Source organism: Hippocampus comes, unplaced genomic scaffold (genome assembly GCF_001891065.2).
Source record: "Hippocampus comes isolate QL1 unplaced genomic scaffold, H_comes_QL1_v1.1 scaffold177, whole genome shotgun sequence".
Taxonomy (NCBI): Eukaryota; Metazoa; Chordata; class Actinopteri; order Syngnathiformes; family Syngnathidae; genus Hippocampus; species Hippocampus comes.
In genome coordinates, this window is record NW_017806158.1 from 1,373,245 (window position 1) to 1,397,353 (window position 24,109).

Consider the following 24,109-nt stretch of genomic DNA (forward strand, 5'->3'; position numbering starts at 1 on the left):
TAGAAATAAACAGAATGGACTCGCGAGGAGCGATCATTCCGCAGGTGTTAATGAGTGCGGCGTGCATCAACGTCAAGCTCGTTGAACAGCCAAATGTCACCTCCAAACGCCGCGTTCAATCCGCTCCGCACGCGCGGGATGTAGCATCTTTGCTTTTATAGGTCAAAAGTTCAAGTTTAAGAAGTGCTCCACAAAACCAGTCGCGTGTGACGGCACCGAGATCCTGATATGTGACCGTCAAAAGGCGCTCGGAGCTATAAAAACGATGGAGCCCGTGTGGTTTAGGGGAGGCTTAGGATGAAGGGGACAAAGAGGAAGCGATTTGAAGGGAATAAATCCTCAGAACTTGGTGGGTTTACAGCGCCAAGACATGAGGACCGCGAGGAGGAGGGAAGTCGAGGCTGAGAAGGTGAGGTGGTGAGGGGCAAGGGCCACAATTAGCACAATGAAAAAAAAAAAAAAAGCTGCCAAGAAATGCAGTGGGCTTTATGGGCTGCTTACAGCTCATTACTTTGATGTTTACAGGCACGGGGGTGGAGCTGTAAAACGGGGATGAGAGGAGAAACCAGCATATAAAATGAATGTTCCAATGACAGATGTTCTTTCGGATCCATTTAAATCTCAACACTTCCCTGACATCATTACAGACGCAGACAGACGTGAGCAAAAGAGCTTGTGGCTCCACGCTTACGTTTCCCCCACCAAAAGAATTCAGTGCACTCATCACAATAAAATCATTTGCATGTAGCTGGGTAACTTGAGGTTAGCGAGCAACCATGGCAGCGACAACAAGCCCAAACAATCACTTTTTTCAGTTGGTCTTCCTACCCGGAACATGGCTTTTTTTTTTTTTTAACTAATCTCGACACCCTTTTTCTCTTATTGAAACCGGTCTTTGATGAAATCAGCCATTTGTTTTCTTTACAAAAGGGACCCGGCAGCTGCTCTATTCAACAGCTTCTGCCTCTGCACGCGTTTGTGTGGGGTGCCGCGAAATATGTCCATCTGCGAGGCAGTGACGTTTGAAGTGGGCCACCGATGAGAGCTGCAGTCATGGACCCCAAAAAAAAATAAAATAAAAAAAAAAAATAGGGGGAAAAGGAAGCTGAAGTAGTGAGGACGGGACAGCCTCTCCAACGACCCATCCAAGAGGGTAGGGGAGTTGACATTGTTGTTTGTACCACAGGTGTCTATCACTCTACAAAGCGGACCGAACACCAGAAGTCTTTGATCGGGCGGCGTGGGCAACATCAGCTCGAGCGGGGCGATAACGCGATGGATTTTATTACGTACGATAATGACGAAATCACTGCCGTGCTGGCTTTCAGGTACGGAGTCAGTGTTGTATGCACACGGGAAACGAGATCTCGATATATTGGACCTGACTCAAGGGGCTCATCTTTGTTGAAACAAAACCTGAATGAAAATGCTTTCATATGATGACGATCCTTTGGTTTTGGTTTTTACAAGCGTCTGGATGGAAGGGGGTTACGTTACTCGTAAATGTACAACAAGAATGATTTGCGAGACAATCAAATGTTACTGGTTCACAACAGATTAGCAAGAACAGAAAATACCAAATGACTAATAGCCCGGCGGTCGACTGGTTAGCGCGTCGACCTCACACACCCACAGGTTGTGGGTTCGATTCCAGCGCCGGTCTCCCTGTGTGGAGTTTGCATGTTCTCCCCATGCCTGGGTGGGTTTTCTCCGGGTACTCCGGTTTCCTCCCACATTCCCAAAACATGCATGGCAGGCTGACTGAACACTCGAAATTGTCCCTCGGTGTGAGTGTGAGCGCGGATGGTTGTTCGTCTCTGTGTGTGATCTGTGATTGGCTGGCAAATGTTCAGGGTGTCCCACGCCTACCGCCTGGAGACAGCTGGGATAAGCTCCAGAACCCCCCCACCCCACCCTGCGACCCTCGTGAGGATAAGTGGGTCAGAAAATGGATGGATGGATGGACGGATAATAATAATAATGATGATGATGTATGCCTTACATTAAAACTTTTGACTCTTGACATTCATGTTTCCTGCCTTGTTAATTCATGAACATGATCAGCATCTTCACACAGATGAATACCAATAATTATTAATAATGACACAATTAAAGGTAAATCGAGCAAATTCATTATTTCAGAAATCTGCGTCAAACTGGTAGCCCTTCGCATTGATCAGGAGACACGAAGTAGCAAGAGGTGGACATTTCCTCCATCCAGCATGTTGGACATCAAGTTTTAGTCTGAAAATGATTGACAGTATAATTCACTGGCAGACTGTTCATTGGCTGCTCATTAAGTTGACTGCAGACTGTGGATGCACGCGCGGCAGCTGCAACATTGGTTCCAGGTGTGAAACCACCAGGACTGCTTCGGGGAAACTCTTAGCACCTAGTGGGGTTTTCCTTGCTAACTTGTTTAAAAAAAAAAAAGTCACTGTACTTGCACGCGCAGTTTGAATGCAAATTTGTTTCATTTCAATCTCAAGCCACCAGTTGTGGAAATAATCATCAGTCTCTGTGGGTGAATTTAAATATTTTCCTTCAGTGCGAAAAAGCGCAACTTATATCAATTTGTGAATACAATATAACTAACTCAGTGTTTAAAATATTGCTACGGGTGTTTGCTTCCTCACACCAGGGCACAAATGACATTTTAGCTGAGAAACAACATTATTCTTGTTTGTGAGTTGCCCTAATGACGCTCCCATTCGAAAACTAAAACGTTCTCACGTAAGGTTAATGCGGTCCTGCGATAACATCAGTGATCACAGAGCCATTTTTTTTTTGGAACAAAACTAACTGGCAAGGAGGTACTCACCCACATAAACGCTTCCAGACTGACGTTGGATGAGATCACACAGAGATACAGTAGGTGTTCCCATGATTGCTACTATCCTTCTCTTCCTCTTAGCCTCATGCTTCAGACTTCAGACTTGCTTGGCAGGAGCAACTTGGGAGAATCCAAAGCACACAGGCCGCAATCTCTCCGAGGCTGTGTAGTGAGACAGAGAAGAAGGGAAAGTGGTTGAAAAAAGAAAAAAACCATGACAGGAGTGAATCCATGACTGGAAATAGTTTTGAGTCAGAGAAAGACCCTCTCTCGATCAGACTCCCAGCAACAGTGAGCTAAATGATGAAGAATAAGCCCCCGTTTGAATAAATTAACAAAAAGGCAACCAAACCACAAAGACAGAATAGAAAAAGACAGTTTCATAGCCTCAGACGAACTACCGTGACATGACACGCAGCTTGGTGGAAACAAGCCCTTGTAAAAGGGGTCGGTTGGCAAACAAAGACTACTGTAAGGGTGAAATTAATAATCAAGATGGGTCATAAAATGCAGAAAAACAAAAGAAATTAACAGAGGATGAATAGGAAACAAACCGCATCCACAAAATGAACTAAATATCAAATAGGCTCTGATGAATTGTTCGCAAGCATTTTACAATATTCATCTATTTTTATTTGTAGATTTTTTTTCCATTACATGAAAAAGATTTTTAAATAGAAATCAATCCCCCCCCCCCCCAAGTCCATCAGGAAAAAAATGTGTCAAATGTTCATCCTTAACCCTTTGAGGGACAGCGGTTACTCCAGTGGACAGCTTATCATGTTATCAGGTTACAGGGTGCATGAATGGGGTAAACGGTTTTTACAATTTCAATAATAGACGGATTCATCAAGCCTGCCGCTCCGTGAGGCATCATGATTTTTTTTTTTTTTAAATGAGAACCCAACAATGTATAATTGCTTAATCGTTACATTATCTACAGTATCATATTGACGGCTCTTTGTATTTTAATCTTGCAATTACGGTGGTGTGTGAGAAAACCTCGGAAAGGAAGGACGAGAGGAGCCGGATGGATTTCTTCCGCCAATTTTATTTTTTTTTTGGAGTCGCCAGCTTTGTGATCCCGATCTGAAAAACTCAAACAACTTATTCTACCGCTGCTCACACACATTTTCCATTTACGTCAAAGAACCACAAGGAGATTCCTTTTCAACGCGCCATTTGTAACGGCGCGACTCGCTTGAGGTGTTTTTTTTTTTAATTGGCATTCATTTTAAAATATATTTAAAACATATAAACACATTTATAATGCTATTTCTTCATGAAAAAAAGGGGCCACATTGTTTGAGTAACTGGTAGAATGGGATTACTAGTATGGATAATCATAATTAATTTCACACGTGCACCATTAAAAAAATATATATCCCAAATTTGGTAAAAGGTCAAAATGTGTGTTACTTGTTTGTCCAGAGTGCATACAAAGCATGATATCTGGTTGTCAGAAAAGAACAAATAAGCTTCGTGCAACTTGGCACAGCGCTAGTGATACGATAACGAAACGGACGACAGCATCACGCAGGAACATTAAACTGATCAGGCACTTAATTAGAAAGAAAAAGCCATGTGGTTGCGCAAGTCTTCGGTACACACACTGTACACCCACTTGAACGGACTTGCTTGATTGACAGATATAATTAAACAGGTTACTAACAGTTGAACGGGCCACAAAGGGGGCCAGTGTAACGCTGCGTGCTCCGTTTGTTTAAGCTCATGCACACATACATGCATGTGGAGAAAAGGGTGCTTGTGACGCACTCGGGCAGTTTGGTATTACGTAACGGAGCACCAAAAGCAATCTGGCTAAACTTGGGTGGAGAGAGAGAAGTGCCGGACTTAGATTAGGCGAGGCAGGACAAGACTTAACAAGTTTGTGTGTGTGTGTGTGTGTGTGTGGGGGGAATGGGTTGTGAGCAATGTCTTTAGACAGGGACAGTGAACCCCCTTTTGATGACACCGACGCCTTCCTGGAATCACAAAAAAAAAAAAGACTAACACATACATGTGTTTAATAAAAAAACTGAAATCATTTTAAGGTCCAATTTATGACTTTACAAATGTGTTAAGAAACTCACGGGCAAAGTAAAGAAACTGTCCGCCATGACTAAAAACTCCTTTGGAGGGGGTGGGGGTGCGCAGCAGAAGATTTTGAAACAATGTCGAGATATAACCGCCATCTGTTAGGCGGGGATGCCCCCTTATACAGTACAGATGCCCCATGGAATTTTTCGTTAACGGGAGTGAAGCGTCTGTCTGTGTGTGTGTGTGTGTGGGGGGTGGGGGGGGGGATGCCTCTTCCTATGTGATTCAAAAAGCTTCATGAAGCAGTGCGGATATAGAAATGTTTTGGATCACATGTATATCCCGCGCTGACGCACCAAAAATGGCGTCTCCTGTTTGTGGAAACCCAACAAAATACATTTTGGGGGGTATCTGTCGCACAAAATAATCAGACAGGACCTTTTCCCAAGATGACATTGGTTCTCCTTCAAAACAGATTAAAAACATTTTATGATGCAGTGGCTAGGTATCGCCGACGTCACACCAAAGAGACAGCTTTGCAAATCTTGTGAATGCAGTTTAAAACACACACACACACACACACACACACACACACACACACACACACGGAGACCACAAATAGGCCTCCTCTCACTAATTCACAACGGAGCTGAGAAGGCAGTGTCAATCAAGTGGGTGATTGGAATTGCCATAGTGATCATTAAAATTGAATACACAGACTCTGGAGGAATTTATGGCTTTGACATATCGCATTTTTGTTCATGCAAGGTCGAGCGCGGACAAGGCCATCTGTAGAGGGACAAGAACCATCCTTCCCCACTTCAAAGAAGAAGACCTTCATGGCAGAGCTATTTGGCACGGTTTTTAAAAACAACACAACTCCAACACCGTCTCCAACATTGTTGAAGATCTAATTAATTAATTAATTAATTAATTAATTAAAATTCACTGGATACAAAACAAAGCTGGGAGGCTTATTTTTTCTATCCCACTAGCGGAGGAAATCATTTTGCGATGCCCCCACTGGGTCATTAATTTTGCACTTTCCATCCTGAATTTAGAACAGGGGTGTCAAACTCGCTTTTGTAGTGGGCAGCATTTTAGTTACCGTTTCCTCTGGAGGGCCGTTATGACTGAAACCTTATTAAAAGGTCAATAATAACGGTTTATTCAACTGTTGTTTAAGTTACTGTAATGAGCGGTTTGGTAACAAGAAAACACTTACAATATGTCGCTTATTTATTACATATGAGAATTTTACATTTTGGTAGAGATTTTAGCAAGCATCATGGAAGTTTGATTTGCTTTTGCAGGCCACTTAAATTAATGTGGCGGGCCAGATCTGGCCCCCAGGCCTTGAGTTTGACACCTGTGATGTAGAAGAATGCGTATGGCAAATATTTGCAAAGGACAAAAGTGCATCTTTTTAATTTTGAGATAACTTAGCTCGCTACCGCCCACTTGCGCTCACCCCAATCATCGCCAAGGGTCGAGAGTGGCTCTTCCTACAACACAACGAGGCCTACCATTCCTCCCATCTTCCAACCCACGCCATTTTGCCGACAGAGCTAATGCGCTGACAGAAGCTGTAACAACTATCGCACTCGACACCGCGCTGACCCACGACCCCTGATCTGGGTTTTCAGTGACATTTTCCATAATATTTGGATTGGATTTAGTTTTGTTTCATGTCATGGACTAAAACCAACTCAAAACATACTTTGCGCGCTTTGACCTGGCGGACTTTCAGTTCATTTTTGTGAAAGAACATCGGGTGTTACGTAAACACTATTGGAAGTATGGCAAAACATATTCTGTAAGAGCCCCGCCACTTCCAATGTGTTGAAATGTGAGGTCATGCTTCAAAAGCAAAAAAAAATAAAATAATCCTTTGGATTGAATTGTTCCTTCTAAAATTTGGCTGCTGCTGAAGTACAAAGTGAGCTGGACTTAAAATAAATGGTGTGTCAACGTGCCCAGCGAGCGAAGATGGGAAAGCTCGTTGGCCAACAGACGCCGCTGAGAGGAGCAACTCTCATCTCACCCTATCGTGCGCTTTGTCCGCCGTGTGATTCATTTGTCATCACAGAAAAAACGAGGCTGGAAGAAAATGGCAATGGTTTGCGCATGACCGTCACGGCCAAATTTCAGGATTGTTATTCTTATTGTTATTCTTATTAAAAAAAAAAAAAAAAAAAAAAAAAGGGACAATTAGTTGATACAACAATGCAGTTATAGAATTGATATCCATGTGCATTATGTCATCTGGATACAAAATATAAACAAAGTAAAGCAAAGATTTATTTTCTAAAGATTGACCAAAAAGTACCTCTTTCATAAAGACATTGTTTTTAATACCTATCAAGATATTCATTCGTTGTGTTGCCCATTGATTTTCATTTCCAGACTTTATAATTCTTGTCAATTGTGTCCGTTGTAAAAGTCCGCCTTGCACGTCAAAAGCTCAGGTGCTTCCCCACTTTGTGCCATTATGGGAGTTTCCGACACGTCACATTTACCTCTTTCACCAAGTCTCGAAAAACATTTTTTTAACCCTTTCAGGGACAGCGGTTACTACGGTGGACAGCTTATGTCAGGGGTGTCAAATTCATTTTAGTCGCGGGCCAATTTGGAGTTATGTCTTCCCTCGGAGGGCCGTTATGACAGTGGAACCACAAAATTATTGAACATAAATTAATAGATTACGACTTTTGAAATCAGTCAAGTTAATTATAATAGCTTGTTCAAGTGAGTGTAAACTGGGGAACAATATTATTGCAAAATCTCAATGTTATTTATGACACATGACAATTTGGTACAGATTTTAGCAAGTTGACATGATTTGCTTTCACGGGCCACATAAAATGATCTGGCGGGCCGGATCTGGCCCCCGGGCCTTGAGTTTGACACCTGCGGCTTATGTTACTGTATCAGGTTACGGGCTGTCATTATTGGTGCATGAAAGGGTTAATATTAAAACTAAAAAAAAAAAAATTTAAAGAAAGAAAAAACATTTGTAGGCATTGCTGCATGCTGGAAGGACTTTTTTTTTAAACAATCAGGCCACTGAAAATGAACCTAGCAGAATTCTTTTTTTAAAGATCCTATTTTTCTATTTTATGTACTCCTCGCTGCCCATCTTTAAAACCCACCTCAAAACTCACTTGTATTCTTTAGAGTTTGACTCAGCATGACTCAGATTTGATCTTAGTTTTACTGTTTGGTGCTGTCTACCATCTTTGTTACTGATTTATTGCTTTACTGTTGTATATGTTAGTTGCTCCATGTACAGCACTTTGTGTGCAGCGATGGCTGTTTGAAAGTGCTCTATAAATACATTTGAGTTGAGTTGAGATTATTTGTTTTCATATCTTGAAATGGCCTCGTCCCACCTGACTCCTCTGAGCTCCTCCGCCCCTACACACCTGCCTCAGGTCTGCGGACCAGACACTATTAGAGGTATCGAGAACAAAGCGGAGGTCCAGAGGGGATCGAGCCTTTTCCGTTGATGGTCCCTCTCTTGGGAATGACCTCCTGCTGAACGTTAAGCAAGCCCCCTATCTGCCCATCTTTACAACTCTTGTTAAAACTAATTTGTATTCTTTGGCTTCTGACTCAACATGAGACTTGATTTTTTTTGTTTTACCGTTTTGGGGCTTTCTACTGTCTTGTTGTATGAATTAATTTTGCTCCATGTGCAGCACTTCGTACACCGGTTTTAAAAGTGCTCTAGAAATCCAGTTGGGTTGCATCAACAATCTTTCCCATGCGGGCGCTACATGTGGCACCCAGCCACTCATTAAATAATACAATTATCAACAATGTAATTAATTTAGTTTATTTCATTTAAAAAAAAAAGAAAAAAGAGCCATAAACAGATGACCATAGTTCACTCCAATCAAGACTTCCAAAGACAGTAGGGAACAACGGGCAAAAGCTTGAAGCCTTTGCCAGTGGCGTCTTTTAACCAAATATCGATTAAGCCAGCAACCATCTTGTGTACCTTAAAAAAAAAAGGAAACATAAGCTTGGGTAAACTTTTTTTTTGTAGTGTTGCCTACAATTTGCTTCCTATCTGCAGTTCGCTCTCTCTTGTGTGTGTGTGTGTGTGTGTGTGTGTGTGTGTGTGTGTGTGTGTGTGCGCGCCAGGATTGGTGGAATAGATGGCGAGTCAGACACATGCCTGGGATGGCTAAGATGTTCCATTTGAGAAGCCATTAATCCAATTCATTAATATGTGCATTACATACAGTACACGGAGAGCGCTCCCCATTGACAAATCCCTTTGGTATTTGTGGATAAAATCCTGGCGGAGATGCGTAAGTCACAAAAATTTTGGGCAGATTCCTGTCTAACAGGATGAAGATGGAAAATAGTTCAAAAAAAGAACGATAGCAGTTGTGCTTGTCTTTTGGTCTCTTTTTTTTCCAGGAGAGCAGAAATATTTGTGGCTGGGTATGTCATTCTCATCCCAATGTAGAAATCACCCAAGCATCAGTGCGTAAACTCTCCGACAGATTTAGCGTCATGATAAATACTCAAGACGGCAACAATGGCACATCACCGCAATTCAATTCAATTGTAATTCCAAAATGGATGCTTGTTTTACTGTAGAGCAACTCGGGGCTCTGAGTTGGGAAGCAATTGCGTCAATCATACGTGTCAAGTGACACCAAAAAAAAAAAAAAGGCAAGTGGAAAATTTACTCCAGATCGGTGCAGCGTGAGCATGAGTCACGTTTCAAACAAAACTGCGACATTTCAAGTAGGTGTTTGTTTATGGAATTTTACAATGGACGGCACACACCGGTCAGGTGAATTGAGAATGCTGAGCCACATTCTGGGTTGTTTTTTTTTTGTTTTTTTGGTTAAGAAAAAATTCAGACTTTTTGTACAGCTTAAAGTGATGTAAATGAGAGGTGTGCTACCTCTAATTCCCAAGAATTAAAGCCTACATTTAGGAGTGAGATGTGGAAAAATTGACAAACTATGCAATTTATAAGTTAGCAAGCCTATTTGGTGAAAGTTACAGTTGTGTAAAAATTAAGTTGGTTATTTAGGTAGCTATTCCTGGAGAGGTAACCATTCACTCAAGCCCCAATTTGATTTTCGATTTTTAGCTCCCAATTTCTATGAGATTATTTTTTTTTAAATCTTTTTTTTTTTTTTTTAACAAAATGAATGAGTCATTTTAGAACCAAAATATGTTTTGATTTTGGCATCTGCATTTGGTCCTTGTTACAGTCACTTTTTGTAACTTTACAAAAACAAATTTGAAAATGAGCTGCCGTAATCATTTGGACTTTTTTACTCCATTTTTATCTGCTCTTTGTTCTGTCAGTGCCTGAACTAAACATGAAAAAAAAAAAATAGACACTATACAATAGATTTGTCTGTTACCGTGACCAAACCTTTTGTGATCAAAAATTTGATAGTGATCTTATTTTTTACATTGATACAGATTTTATCGAGTTTAAATGTTTCAATGACTCGTGACATTCCTACTTATTTCCTGCGAGCCAACAGAATTATTTTTTTATCCTTAAAAGGGAATTAGATGAACTTTCACTGAAAAAAAAAACTCCTTCAGCCCCCCCCCCAAAAAGCAAACTTTAAATTGCATGCATCAACGTATGTCTTTTCAATCCTAACAAATTCACGTCACAACTACCGTCATTCTGCTCACTCTTTGAATTGTTCATTGTTAATCCCGTGACAAGTAGACTGACCAATAAACTTCTAAAAGGGATTTAAAAAAATCGTTAAACAGCGAAATAACAATCACTCAAGTGTAATGTTCAAAATAACTAAAACTGACATGTCCAGAACAATGTTCACGTACTTTGTAGAAAGTGAGCATACTGATTCCCACCTCTGTGCCCCCCTCAAGTGAAACAAGATCGCGTTAATGCTCATGCTGTATTTTATTGTCTTTCACGGTCTGTGAATTTAGCATCCACCACCCACTAACGTCCTCCCTGGGAACAACAGGTTAAAATACACTTGATGTAGTGCCAAGAAGGGTGCTTTTTCTCTCGCTACGCATGAGCGGCATGGTTTTTATCTTTTTTCAAGGACCAGTTCTGCCCGTCTACAATGATCTCCCGCAGTCTCAGCAGGATGCACAGACCCACAAAAAAAAAAAAGAGCTCCAATCTTCCCAAGTCAAGGAACAAGAGAAGTGCCACCATACTCTTCACTTCGGTTATTCGGGATTTGCAACTCCCTCTACCGGAGAAATGTCAGTACTTGAACAAAAAAAATGTGTAGTAAATTGGTGATGGGTGTGTGATTAGCCAGCAACCTTCAACCAGCATTTGTGGCAAGTCAACCAATGTGGCAAAAGAGTGCATTAAGATGGCCACGTATATTTAATTTCAAGACAGTCAGATTTATGGGGTTAGAGATGTGACAAATTCAGCTTTCTAAATGTCAGGCTTTATAAGAGCCACCATAAAATTAGACTTCTTCCATCCAACAGGAATTTTTTTTTGGGGGGGGGGGGTCCAAACATGAAGTATGTTTGACAACTTGTATGAGAAATTTCAAGGTGCCATTTCACAAAGTGCAATGAGATAGAATAACATGCAAACAATGCGAGCAGATGGCGAACATCGCGAGACAACAACGTACCTGTAAATTTAAAAAAAAAGGGCACAGGCAGCTTTACATTGATTAAACACTCCCAATCATGCACAACCTAATGTGCTACAGTACAGTAGTTAAGTTGTGAAAATGTATAAAATGGGATAATAATTATTATTATTATTGTAACGATTATGTAATTGTAACTATTATTGTGTTGTCAATGAAGAATTTTGAGCCACAATTGGATCCAAGAATTTTTCCCCCAAAACATAAAACTTTAAAGCCATACCCCACTGGGGGCGCTCGAATAAGAACAGGTTGCAGAAAGGCGTGTGTTTTTAGCTGTATAGAATCAAGTTGCCATGGTGATTGCACCCCCTTTTGTTGTTTTCTCAACACCCATTGAAAGATCTCTGGCACCCCCTACTGATAACTTCGGAAAATACCACTCAAACGCCACACAATGACTAGTACATTACTGTATACTGAAAATCATCCAGAACAGGTAGGATTTGAAACCTTTTCACATCGTACTATGAAGAAGATTCTTTAAAAAAAAACCACAACGGTATACATTGTATATATTTCGAATGGAATACAACGATCTCTAAAAGTTCCCAAAATAGGCTGCTTGAAAGGCATGAATGTAACTCAGCTTTTCATAGCTTGTCTGTTCTTCATAGATCTGTCGACCTCAAACTGATGCTGTATATTTAGCTAGCTGCATCCAAATAGTGCAAGTTTTTTTAATCACACTCAATTGACAAAATTCTTAACTATCAAAAAAATCTGTAATCCACCCACATTTGCTTTGAAAATGGCCTAATCAAATCACAGAAACCATAGATAATTTTCGTAAATTGAACCCATTTAATCTGTACAAACATTCACTTTTAGCATCTATAAATAGCCTACATATATCAAAGTGTAAAATCAATATCAAGCAAATATGTATTAAACGTTGAGGTAAAATAAAACGCAATAAAATATCCAGATAAACTTGATCAGTTGGTGGATCAAACAAAAACAAAACGGTTCCTTTAAAAACAACCCAATTCATAAAAAATGCATGAGAGCGGCCCGAGCAAGGAGCACAGAGTTTCATCATGAACCCAATGACACCAAAACCTGCAGTAGCAAAACGACACCCGCTAGATGGCGACATCCGGCTTAAAAATAGCTCTCAAAAAGTGAGCAAGGCTGAACTCATTGCATGTGGGAGGGAATTAGTTGGGCTTTTAAAGCAGCAAAATGCGGGCGGTGCACGTTGTGGTTTCAGTTCAGGTCCAACGGACAAGGGGACGTGCGCCTGACAGTTTTGATGACAGATGGAGCCAGAGCACCAAACACAAGCAGATGTCTTTGCTCAATTCGATCGAATCAACAGTGCAGACCTCCTTGGTTCTAAAGAGCAAAAATATTCTCAGGAGATTGACAGAGTAAAAGGGGAATGAACACACAGAAAGGAGGGTGAGTGAGTGAGTGAGTGAGTGAGTGAGTGACGAGCGTGCGGGGGGGGGTCGGGCGCGAGAGTCATTTTATCCTCGTGCGCATTCATTCGGAGGGGTCAGCGAGTGCGATTGTTCTAGGACGGCCTGTCAAAACAGTGCAGCCACCATGTGTGCCCCCACTCTCAAACGCACGAAGCCGTGCCAACACGCTCCCGTGCGCCCTCAAAAGCTTTTACCAACAGCACCATCGGGACCTCTTTTTTTTTTTTTTTTTTTTAAAGAGCTGCGTCACAGCGGCAACATCACCCACTGACACGCAGAGGCAAGTGAACAACATCACACAAGCAGTGCACAACTTGCTGCGGAGAGTCAAGAAAAACGTTTGCCTTACCAAGGGAGCTGGAGTCAGGTCGTGCAAACATCCCCCCCCCCAAAAGAAGGGGATGTCGAGGCCAACCCGACGGCGCCTTCCTCTCCAAGTTGAGCGCACACTGCGGAGGCCAGAGAGAGGCAATAGTCAAACACATGGCAGGGACACGCTATCACAGTGTGAGCAAAACAAGGAAGACAAGACGAAGGGTGGGGTGGGGGGGGGGGTACAGCAGAGAGAAAGGGAGGGACAGAGACAGAACCGGAGGAGTGAGAGAAGGTAGAAGAGTGAAAGTGTACCGAAACGGCACTTGAAAGGGTGGGAGAGGGCAAGTGAGTGGTGGAGAAAAGGGAGGGAGAGAGGGAGCGAGAGACCTAAGGAGACAGCGGTTGTTGTTGTTGAGTTGAGAGGACAGGGCCGTAGGGTAAAAGTGTTCAGCACACTGACACAAGAACAGCTCCATTATTCTGTCTGCGTGCAGATTATATTTCACATCCCATGAAGTCATTTGAACACAAGCAAAGATCTCTCCTTGCCTCATCCCTCTCATGGAACCTGATCATTGCGATTCCATTGCCTCCTTCCCCCATGGAAGAGGTACTTGCATGAGATTATCGGAAGGTGACGGAGTGGATATGGGCTCTGACAGGAGGATCTCAACTTCCCAGGAAACCCAGCAAAACAAAAATAACAACGTGTCCAGGTTCTCTCTGGTGGCCGGCTACTGGGAAGTGGCATGCCAACAATAAGCGTGTAGTCACCAGGAGGCCATTGCACAATACTTGAGTCCGTGTCAAGGGAAGGAGGGGGGTAACACAGCGGCAGGTTGCAAAGTGCAACAGCTTGTGGCAGGAACAACAGGAAAAAGTGGTCGAGGCCAGCGGGAAGGTTTTCTTTGACGCTGTCGTTTAAACGTTTCCAATAATTTTATTTGGCTCGTAAAAGCAAAACACAGCCAAGCTTAACTTCACTGTACCCTAAACTCAGTTTTGACCTGGTCAGTGCTTATTCATTTGAATGTCCACAACCAAGTGAGACAACTGAAAATGTGCACACTAAAGGATGTAATCACACTCACGTGTATTTAACTTTATTTAAAAAGTTAAAAAAAAATTTGAATATTGACTTACCCTGTTATTGTGGCTCAGGTGGTCAAGTGTAAACACTCTCACCTGAACATTGATACGGTCATGTAGCGTGGTGGTAGAGCAGGCAGGCAGGATAAGCAGGGTGGACTGAACAAAATGTATGAACAAAACACTGGAAAAACGAAATGGGAGCGCATTAACAAAGCCTTGAAAAGATCAAAATTCAAAGTAACAACAAAACACCAGGAACTAAAACACCAACCACTACGGGAAACAAAACACGACTGCAATAGAAACAAAACATCGCAGTAACACAACAAGACTGACAGAGCTCAGGAAACTGAATTCAAGCTAATTGATGTGACAACGAGGAACACCTGGACGAGACAAGACAAAAAGAGTTGAGCGAGCTGATTGGTTGACACAAAGGACCCGGATGACAACAAGTGGACACAACCAAAGGAGGAAGACAAAAACGCACGAGAAAATAAAAAACAAAAAACGTAATCCAAACAAAAACAGAATCATGACAGATTGACACTGTTAAACTGGCAGCACAAAGCAAGGGAAAATCAGAAATATATTACAGTACATACGTCGTCCAATAAGACTATATGCGTCTCAATACATGAGTACGATTCAAGAAAAAAACAGTTCAAGGTTTTGTAGTGAATGCCAAAATGATATCGTAGTTTTGGTCCAAATGCTTCATTAGCAAGATTATCGTTAGCAATCAGGCAGATGTTTTAACAAATAGGTCAATCGTAGCGCTAACGGACCTGAGTGTGGATAGCGTGTTTTCCCTCACGGGTACAATACAATACGCAACATACAAGCAGCAGCTGAGAAAGTGTTTACCGAGTAGACCGTCTGATTTTTTTTTAAACCCTTGTCATGCACGTCGATAGCTCAGGTGCTTCCCCACTTTGTGCCATTATGTGAGTTTCCGACACGTCACGTTTACCTCTTTCATCAAGTCTCGAAATTTTTTTTAACCCTTTCAGGGACAGCGGTTACTACAGTGGACAGCTTCTCATGTTATCAGGTTATAGGGTGCATGAAAGTGATAAATGCGGATGTTAAATTGCATGGCACGGAATCTGAGAATTTTGAACAAAAAAACATGAACACTTGGATGCAAAATTTCATAGAAAAAACACTTCATCATTTTTTCTCGTCTATAGCTTGACCATAAAGATTTTTTTTTTCTTAGCACAGAAAGCATATCAGAAAAATTGAGCCTTTCATGCACCCTATAACCTGATAACATGATAAACTGACCACTGTAGTGACCGCGGTCCCTGAAAGGGTTAATCTCCAACATTGTGATCAGCGAATATCAACACTGGAATTCGTCATTATGTATTGAAAGGCGATTTCTCAAAAACAACACGACAAAGAGTGACTTTGTCTCCCAACCATTGTCCTAAATCACATGTGAAGCAAAACAACTTTGGAGCCTCAAATCAGAACAGCATGTAACCTTCAGCTTGCACACGTGTTTTATAGAAATTGTATACCTGAATGACAACGTATGCCTTGAATGCACTTGAATAACCCGTAACATGAGCTCACATATCCGTGAGAACCACGCGTGGAGCCATGTGCTTTTCAATGTTGTCGAAGAGCAGGTCCTCCTTTCGAGAGCTCGCTGCTCGTAGCTCTTGTGGCTCACCGCATCCTCTTGTCGTTTGCAAAATAAACACGTTGTCATCACACACTTAGAGGCCTCCCCGAGCACGCGCATGCACTGACCTTCCCGGAGGCCCCGCTGTGTTGTACAATACGCGTATTTTCCGCACTATAAGGCGCACCTAAAAGCATTCCATTTTCTCAAAAGCCGACAGTGCGCCTTATAATCCGATGCACCTTATATATGGATCAATATTCTGATTTCTTGGACGTAGTATTTTAAATGTTCTGTAAAGAGCTTTGTTCCAGCTGCAGCGGTTGTAAAAGCTCTATGTCAATGGTTCTTAACCTTGTCAGAGGGACCGAATCCAACAAGTTCATCTGCACATTCATCGAACCCTTTATTCGTGAAAAACAAAAATATGACTTTTTACAAATTCAAGACATAAAAAAAACATTTATTAAAAACGAAACAAAGGCAAATACAATTTCAAGATATAAGTATAAGTTTTTTACAGAACATTTGAGCACTGAGCGAACTAAATTTCCCACAGCACTGATTGGACAAGCAATGTCATGTGATCATCTGCAGCCAGTGATGGCCAAGCGGGCGTGTCATAACTAATTGACATGTTGAGTTGAGTGTGTCTTAACCTCTCTGGCAGAGGCTCCGTCGAACCCCTGAGACCGATTCACCGAACTCCTAGGGTTCGATCAAAACCAGGTTGAGAATCACTGCTCTGTATAAAAGCTGAATTGTATTGTGTTGTATTCCCCTTAGAATAGCTCCATCAAGTGGGTGCATAATGCAACCGCAGCCACTATTGTGGCTTCTATTCTATGCGCCCTATAATGTGGTGCGCCCTATATATGAAAACAGTTTTAAAAATAGGCCATTCATTGAAGGTGTGCCTTATACTCCGAAGCGCCTCATAATGCGGAAAATACGGTACTTGTTGTGCACCCCACAGATTTTCTTCTTAGTCTGCTAACCTCCAACAGCACCTGTTTGGGATGGAAAAATTCAAGTCTTATCAGCATGCAAGATGAAGGGTAATGACAGGAAAATGATAAGAGTGTCGTCAGATTCCTCTTCTGTGCAGAATTAAATATTTCATGAGGAAGACTAAACAATGAGAAAGAAGGTCTTGCGAGTTGACAGCACCAAGATCGCCAAGGTCACCTCTTGTCTCTCTGTAACGGGCATGAGTTTTTTTGGGGGGGTTATTTCTGCCGTGTATGCGCTTGTGAAAGGCAAACAACACGAACACTTTTGTCAGTCAGTATGAACCCTTTCATCCACCAATAATGAGAACCTGTAACTTGATAACATGATAAGCTGTCCACTATAGTAACCACTGTCTCTGAAAGGGTTAAAATCTTCCTTTGTTTCATGCTCAAATTAATCTGTCGCAGTTTTCAAATCGGACGGTAATTTGGACAATGATAGCGTCTTTAACATTTTTCCCTTGACATACCACCACGATGGATCTGCGATAAAATGAATAAAGTGTAAACTACAGTATCAGCTTTCATTGAAGTGCACTGTGTACAGTGGGTAAGTGGACTCTTATTCTGCGACTCGTTTAACTCCGCTCGCTAAGTACATGTAAATCCTGGATAAATACACTTTTCAAAAATACTCAGTGAACTCATTGCCTTAACATTTCCAAATAATACCAATCACTGCCGACTCATTTTTTAAAATTCAGCCTGTTAAATGAGAATTCCTCCATTATTTGTTGATGAATCTCAAAATGTCTTTCAAATCAAAGGTTTGCATCACGTGGTACAATGTTTACGGAATTCAGCGAGTTCATATCGCCAGAGTAGCGAGGCGGGAGGAGGTAGAAATATTTTGAGGATATCAGGTAACACTCTTCGATGTCATTAAATGGAGACGCCTACTGAAGATGACATCACGTTATTGCCGTGTGTAATAGATGTACCGTCTGTGTGGCTGAATTACTACTATCGCCGCAGATGTCCACTTGATTCATGTTTCAAGTTGGATTAAATTAAAGTCAAATGGAATCACAACAACTAACTCAAAACAACCTATTACCTTGATATTTTGAGGACATATGGGTTGGATGTGTACGGATGAGCTTTCATCTTACAGATGCGTTGTATACATATCCAATTTATCTCCACATACAGAAGACGCCCAGTTCAGATACGGAAAAATTGGAAATTGTGGTGTTCACAGTACATGAAAAAAAATCAGATAAATGTCATATATGGGCAAAAATAATCAGAATTTAGCTTGGGTGTAATATAACCCCATAGATAGGGGCAACAAGAACAACATGAATTATCAAACATGATCAATGCAAAGGTCCAGATGCATAGAGTAGCATGACCCCAAAAATCTGTATTGACATGAAAAATTCACACACACACACACACACACACACACACACACACACACACACACACACACACACACACACACAAAATGTTGCCACGGATTTGTTTTGTTTTGTTTTGTTGTTAAGTGAAATCCAGTTTTGGAAGTGGTAATTGCTACTCGATGCAAAAACTTTAAGAACCACTGAGCTGACTAATAATTTGAGCTTGTCTGTGGATAGCTGCTTCACTGTCTTTGCTCCCCAATAGACCCCATTTTACTTTCTCAAAGCAGTTGAATAGTTGATTAACTTTGTGGCTGATGACAAGCTAACCTTAGAGTTGGGACTGTAATAACATGCTAGGAGTGGAAGGGTCCAACTCAGGTTTTTGTAGCTGAACTCAGTTTCAGTGAAGCTTCCTGGCTTGAACATGTTGCTTGGTAGAACCTCACACATAAAGGAAATTAAATCCAATACCGCTGATTTGCTTTCTCCATCCATTGTTTTCTCCATCCCTCTCTCTTTCTCTCTCTCTCTCTCTCTCTCTCTCTCTTCCTCAAACTGCTTGACTAACCGCTGTTGTAAATTGTCGGTAAAAACTAAAGTCAAAGAAAAGCAGTTGCATTGAGTGCTTGTAACAAGTTCACTTCCTCTGGAAAAGCACGTGTGTGTGCGTGTGTACAGGGCTGCCCATAACAGGTCGCTCAGGAACATGTCAGTGGGCAGCAAGGTGGGGGACTCTTGACAGTGAAGCTATCCAGCTCACCATCTGGTGGAAGTGTCAGTCATGTACACATTTAGGAGTTCAGTCCTTTCAGATCCAGATCGCCTGCTCGTGTTTCTTCTATCTGGCGGGCTTCAGAAGCAGACCGCTGGTGTCTCATGTAACTTGTGCTTCGTTTTTAAAAGCAGTGTACCAGGGGCCCATTTTGCTTTCATGAAGTTTTTTGAGAAGCTGCTATTTTGGTTGACAGTGATCATGTTGAGGTTATCTTGAACATTTCGAGTTGTCCTTGGAAAATCAACTCGTACTGCGCATTATTCCCACTTGCAAACAATAATTGGAATCAGGTACAGTATTACAGAGACTAGGGATTGGCAATTTATGGAGAAATATGTGCATGTGTCATGTTTGAGATGGTAGAGGACCCAAAAAGCAGGCTGGCAGGAGTTGAGTCGAATAATTTAATTACTGAATACATTTACGTCCTCCCGGTTCAAAACCAAAAGGTAACGACCAATCACGGCTTCCGGGTTCGATCATGTGACGTACGCGAGCGGAGCCCTTCGGTACTGTGACGTCACTTGCAGTCGAACAAGTGCCAAGATGAATAAAACGAGGGGATTTTGCTGATTCATATTCTACAAACGCAACATTAGAATATAATGTTTTGACGAATAGGTGCGCACAGAACATATTGAGACAATCTTTGACTTGACTTTGTCTTTAAAAAGCGGCAACCTGACATTGGAATAATGTAAACAACACTGCCTGAGCACTAACACTGCTGCAATGAGTTATAGCAGGTGTGTGAATTCAGCAATCATTATCGGTAGAATAGCAGGCTCAAAAATAAAAATAATACCCGTGACGCATGGTTTCTACAATTGTATGAGAACCAGGACAAAGTTTTCATGACTTTGCCGCTCGTTTTAATCATGATGAATTTGTTTATTTTGTGTTATCATGAGTAGGCTAAAAGCACACATTAGAATCGCATTTGTTCTTGCAAAGGCATGCCTTTGAAGCAGGCTCCTGGCATTTAAAACATGCCACCACTCGAACTGTTGACAAGAAAGAAGTTATTCATTTCACGCAAGTGGACTTGTGCACACCAAACGCACACGTCAACAAGTCCAGTTTATGTGCTTCATCCAATGTTTCAACTGTTCATCACTGTCTGTGCATTGAAAACAAATCCATGTCAACATGCGTGTGTGAGACATAGCGCGGCTCCAGCACTTGATTGCGCAACTGCTTTCGACGAAAACAACTCAGACCTGTTGAGTAACTCGCTGAGGGAGGGAGAGAGAGAGAGAGAGAGAGAGAGAGAGAGAGAAAATCCAGAGCACATAAACCTCAGGATGAGAGGTTTAATGGGTGGCAGAAAGCTTACATCGTTCAAAAAGACAAGCATGGGACACTTAAAGAATTATAAAAATAAGACATGGCACAATAATTCAGTTGTGAGATAAATGAGTAGGTTTCAACAGTTATATAAACTGCCACTGTGGCAAAATAGGCTCACGATGCATTGGGAGTCTCAAGAGTTCAGGGTGTGGCGATGGTGGAGATATGGCACAAACAGACACACCCCCTCAAAAAAAATCACGTTTTCCCTTGGGAGGGGTATGGAAATGGTGCCGCCTGCAAGAAGACATTAAACAAGACAAAATGTTCATATTAGGCTGGCACAAACCACAAGACGAGACAGTCTAATTAAACCTCTATAAATAAGCAGATAACTTGCCCTGGAGCAGTTCTGTGACGTGTCAGATCTTGGTGGGTTTCACATAAAAACACATTTCACACAAAGACCATCCAAGACACATCCAAGGAAATTGGGTAGCAAATCAACAGGAGGAAAAATGTGTCATTTAAAAATGTGCCGGCAAAAATAGACAAATAAGTAAATAACAGAAGCAGACAGACACTCGTAGTTTACTTGTAGAACTGGATGAAACTACTCATCGCACGCAATTGACAACACCAACTCAGTTATATGTTGTTACAAAGACTTCCCGTAAAGCCTTTTGAGCATTTGTGGAGATAAGGAGGCAATTTATGTGTGACATATGCCTACGAGGGGCCAGTATGTTACTCGTGCAGCACCATACTAGTATGGCTTAATTGCGTTCTAGTAAGCTTAAAGTGGCACATATCGTGTAAAAAAACCCACTCGAGACGGCAACACATTAGTGCATCCTCGTCATTCTCGATACATACCAGAAGGGCCTACAAATCTTGCTCGTGATGCAGTTTACGAGTGCGTTTTAAACGTGTAGTAGTGCTCAAAAAGCGGCACTAGTAATAGATCAATACATTATTCATAATATGATCTTACTACTGGTAAACTGAATCGTCTTAGTATTCGTAAGACTATCCACAAGAAAGTTCCAAGTGAGGACAAAGCACGTGCTAGTTCATGGACTTTAAACTGGATGTAACCGATACATGCTCCAAATTTGAAACGGCTTGCCAAGGAAACTGCGTTTTGGAAAAGGTAAGTACCTCTCCAATATGCTAGGTGGCGTTAAAATACTCTTCTACGATTGAGACCAAAGAAGAAGATTGCTACCTCCAATACACGAGGTGGCGCCACCATACTTTTGTACAATTCAAAAAGACGGAAGAAGAAGCAGCTTCTGCTCGGTACGTGGAGCAGGTTTGAGTGAGTAACTTTTCGAACCTTCTGTGAATAAATGTTCACCAAAGCGTTTTTGCATTTAGCCAAACGAGCGAATTGAGCGTCAGCCCCACTGTCATAAAGACTGATGTGCGACTGACGAAGTGTTTGTTGGCACTAACGTTAGCTTTCCAACTAGACCGTCCTGCACCAAAATTGACCCGTTGAAGCTACGTCACGTGAACGCACAATGACGGACAGCAAAAGATAGTTAATGACTGCCGAATTAAAGTGGACGGAAAACGGAGCGAATTAGCGACTGTAAACGTTATTTTTGCCGATTGAGCCATGACACCCACCACTTCAACTGCTGCGTTCACTTGACCGGAATTCACAGCGAACGAGCTCTTTCATTGTTTTCAATTCCGTATCCCCTTAACACCGGAGCTGATTTAAAACCTTATAAAAGTCTGGACGCATATTAGTTTTTTTTTGTCGCTGGCTGGGTCTCTGGGACGAGATGCTACACTCACACCAGGTGGGGCAAGATGCCTTGTAATGGGCAAGGTAAAACTTGCTTATGATGCTGACGTCTTTTTTTCTAATGCACATTCCGTCCCGTTTCCGCCCAGTGCCATGCGGTAATATAATGACTGAGTAAAATATGTGAACAATGATTTACTAACCCTGTAAAAATTGATCGCTGCAAATCCTCGAATACTGCTATCCATCACCGTCTTTTATCGTCATCAAAATTATGTGATTAAAAAGACAAGTTTGGTGTACACTCTTGTCTATTAGTACACCCGACTGCACAGCAAGATATGACAATTTTAGAAGATAATTGCTGATATAAATAGATACTGGATTATTGGCTTTTCGGGAGTTTCAACAGGTGCAGTTATTTTGCTGTCTGTCTTGGCGGTGGGGGCGTTCCTACGAAGACTCGAAGAGATTTTTTTTTTTAATTAAATAAGCTCTCTACATTGACAACATCCGCGTGAGATTCCATTAAGAAACAAGATGATCAACTGGAATCCACTGTAAGTTGGGTTAAATTGTCTTGTACATTAATAGTAAATTTGGATGTGAAACTTGGGTTAGATGGATGGCTGCAACTTGATCCAAGTTTTGGATTCAATCATTTCATTGAAGAACAAAAACAGCATGAATGTTGTTAAATATTGCTCATTCCAAATGAAAATTACACACCCATCCCTCCAAAATCTCCAATTCAAGATCCTCCCGTTTCCTACTAAAACGTTTTGCTTCTTTGAAAGTTTAGTCTTCTGTTGAAATGTTAATGTTTAAAGCCATTGTCGGCAGATGAAATTAATTGTGCCCCCTGTTAGGAATACACTACCCATCAAAAAAGTGAGTTTTAGCAACCGTAAAAAGGTATGTAATGTTTCGCTGTTTGTGTCCCAGGTTTAACATGGACTTCCTCAAGAGTCCGTTGGACATGCTCAAAAGTCCAATGGGGATGGGTGTCGCTGTAGGACTGGGCTGCGGGCTCCTCGTAGGTTGGCAGCTGCGCGCCTTCTTGGGTCCATCACCCCGAAGTCTGCTCAGCTCTATGGCATCTGGATCGAATGAAGCCATGGTGATGGGGGAAGGAGGGAATTTCAAGATGACCCTAGTGGTCCGCAGCGACCTCAAGATGGGCAAGGGGAAAGCGGCCAGCCAGTGCGCCCACGCGGCAGTGGCGGCCTACAAGCAGGTGCAGCGCAGGAACCCCGAGCTTCTCAAGATGTGGGAGTACTGCGGCCAGCCCAAAGTGGTGGTGAAGGCCCCAGACGAGGACACCCTGGTTCAACTCCTGGGGCTCGCTAAGGAGATGAGGCTGCCCGTCAGCCTGATCAAGGATGCAGGCAGGACACAAATTGCCCCCGGCTCCTGCACGGTGCTCGGTATCGGTCCTGGTCCGTCTGAGCTCATTGACACTGTCAGTGGAGATTTGAAGCTTTACTAAAGCTCTTCACATCAATGTCCTGGATGCAGCTTCCTCTACTAAAACTTGTGAATGGGTATTCAAAGGAAATGCAATGACATTTCCTGTCACAATATATCAGTGGCAAAGATAGATGATCAAAGATGCATTATTTTTAGGAATCATCCAGACCATGGGGTGTCAAACGTACGGCCCGCGGGCCGGATCCGGCCCGCAAAGGACTTTAATCCGGCCCGCGAGATGATAATGTAAAGCAGTGGTGTCAAACATACGGTCCGCGGGCCGTTCAATCAGGCCCCACAGGATAATTTAAAAGTGAAGAAAATGCATAAAAGACACAGAATAAATATTTTTAATAAGGTGCAATTCATTGAGTATCCGCTAGGGGACACTGTTTTGATCAGAGAAGAAGACAACAGCAGCCTCAGTCCATCACTGAGACAGACCCATGACAGCAGA

General features: G+C 42.0%; 1 protein-coding gene and 1 long non-coding RNA gene across 7 annotated transcripts in view; one reads left to right on the plus strand and one right to left on the minus strand.

Moving 5' to 3' along the window:
* Positions 1-14,764, minus strand: part of LOC109531158 (uncharacterized) — a 43,991-nt gene extending 29,227 nt beyond the window's left edge. Inside the window, exons 1-3 of one of the 3 annotated variants that reach the window (XR_002171125.1) lie at positions 14,454-14,764; positions 13,303-13,402; positions 2,822-2,995 (exon numbers count right to left, since the gene is read on the minus strand). This is a non-coding gene — a long non-coding RNA (uncharacterized LOC109531158). Of the gene's footprint in view, positions 1-2,821; positions 2,996-13,302; positions 13,585-13,655; positions 13,675-14,453 lie in introns of those variants that run through there. The other 2 variants (XR_002171126.1, XR_002171124.1) reach the window with 2 other exon arrangements.
* A 6,879-nt stretch (positions 14,765-21,643) lies between these two features.
* On the plus strand, positions 21,644-23,784 carry ptrh2 (peptidyl-tRNA hydrolase 2). Of its 4 annotated transcripts, none has more exons than XM_019895112.1 (2): positions 21,644-21,744; positions 23,128-23,784. In XM_019895112.1, exon 2 carries the CDS (start codon positions 23,135-23,137, stop codon positions 23,669-23,671), a length of 537 nt encoding a protein of 178 aa, XP_019750671.1. In that variant the 5' UTR covers positions 21,644-21,744; positions 23,128-23,134; the 3' UTR covers positions 23,672-23,784. The 4 variants fall into 4 exon arrangements, with proteins under 4 accessions (XP_019750671.1, XP_019750668.1, XP_019750670.1 ...); XM_019895109.1 differs by lacking the exon at positions 21,644-21,744 and adding an exon at positions 21,751-22,742; XM_019895111.1 differs by lacking the exon at positions 21,644-21,744 and adding an exon at positions 21,751-22,266.
* The last annotated feature ends 325 nt before the right edge of the window (positions 23,785-24,109 follow it).

What these genes read in the sequence shown, in the direction of transcription:
- ptrh2 (XM_019895109.1), top strand. Translation starts at nt 22,723, where the DNA reads ATGATCAACTGGAATCCACT. An exon ending in ATGATCAACTGGAATCCACT is followed by an intron (nt 22,743 to 23,127) that starts GTAAGTTGGGTT and finishes TTTGTGTCCCAG; the next exon opens with GTTTAACATGGACTTCCTCA.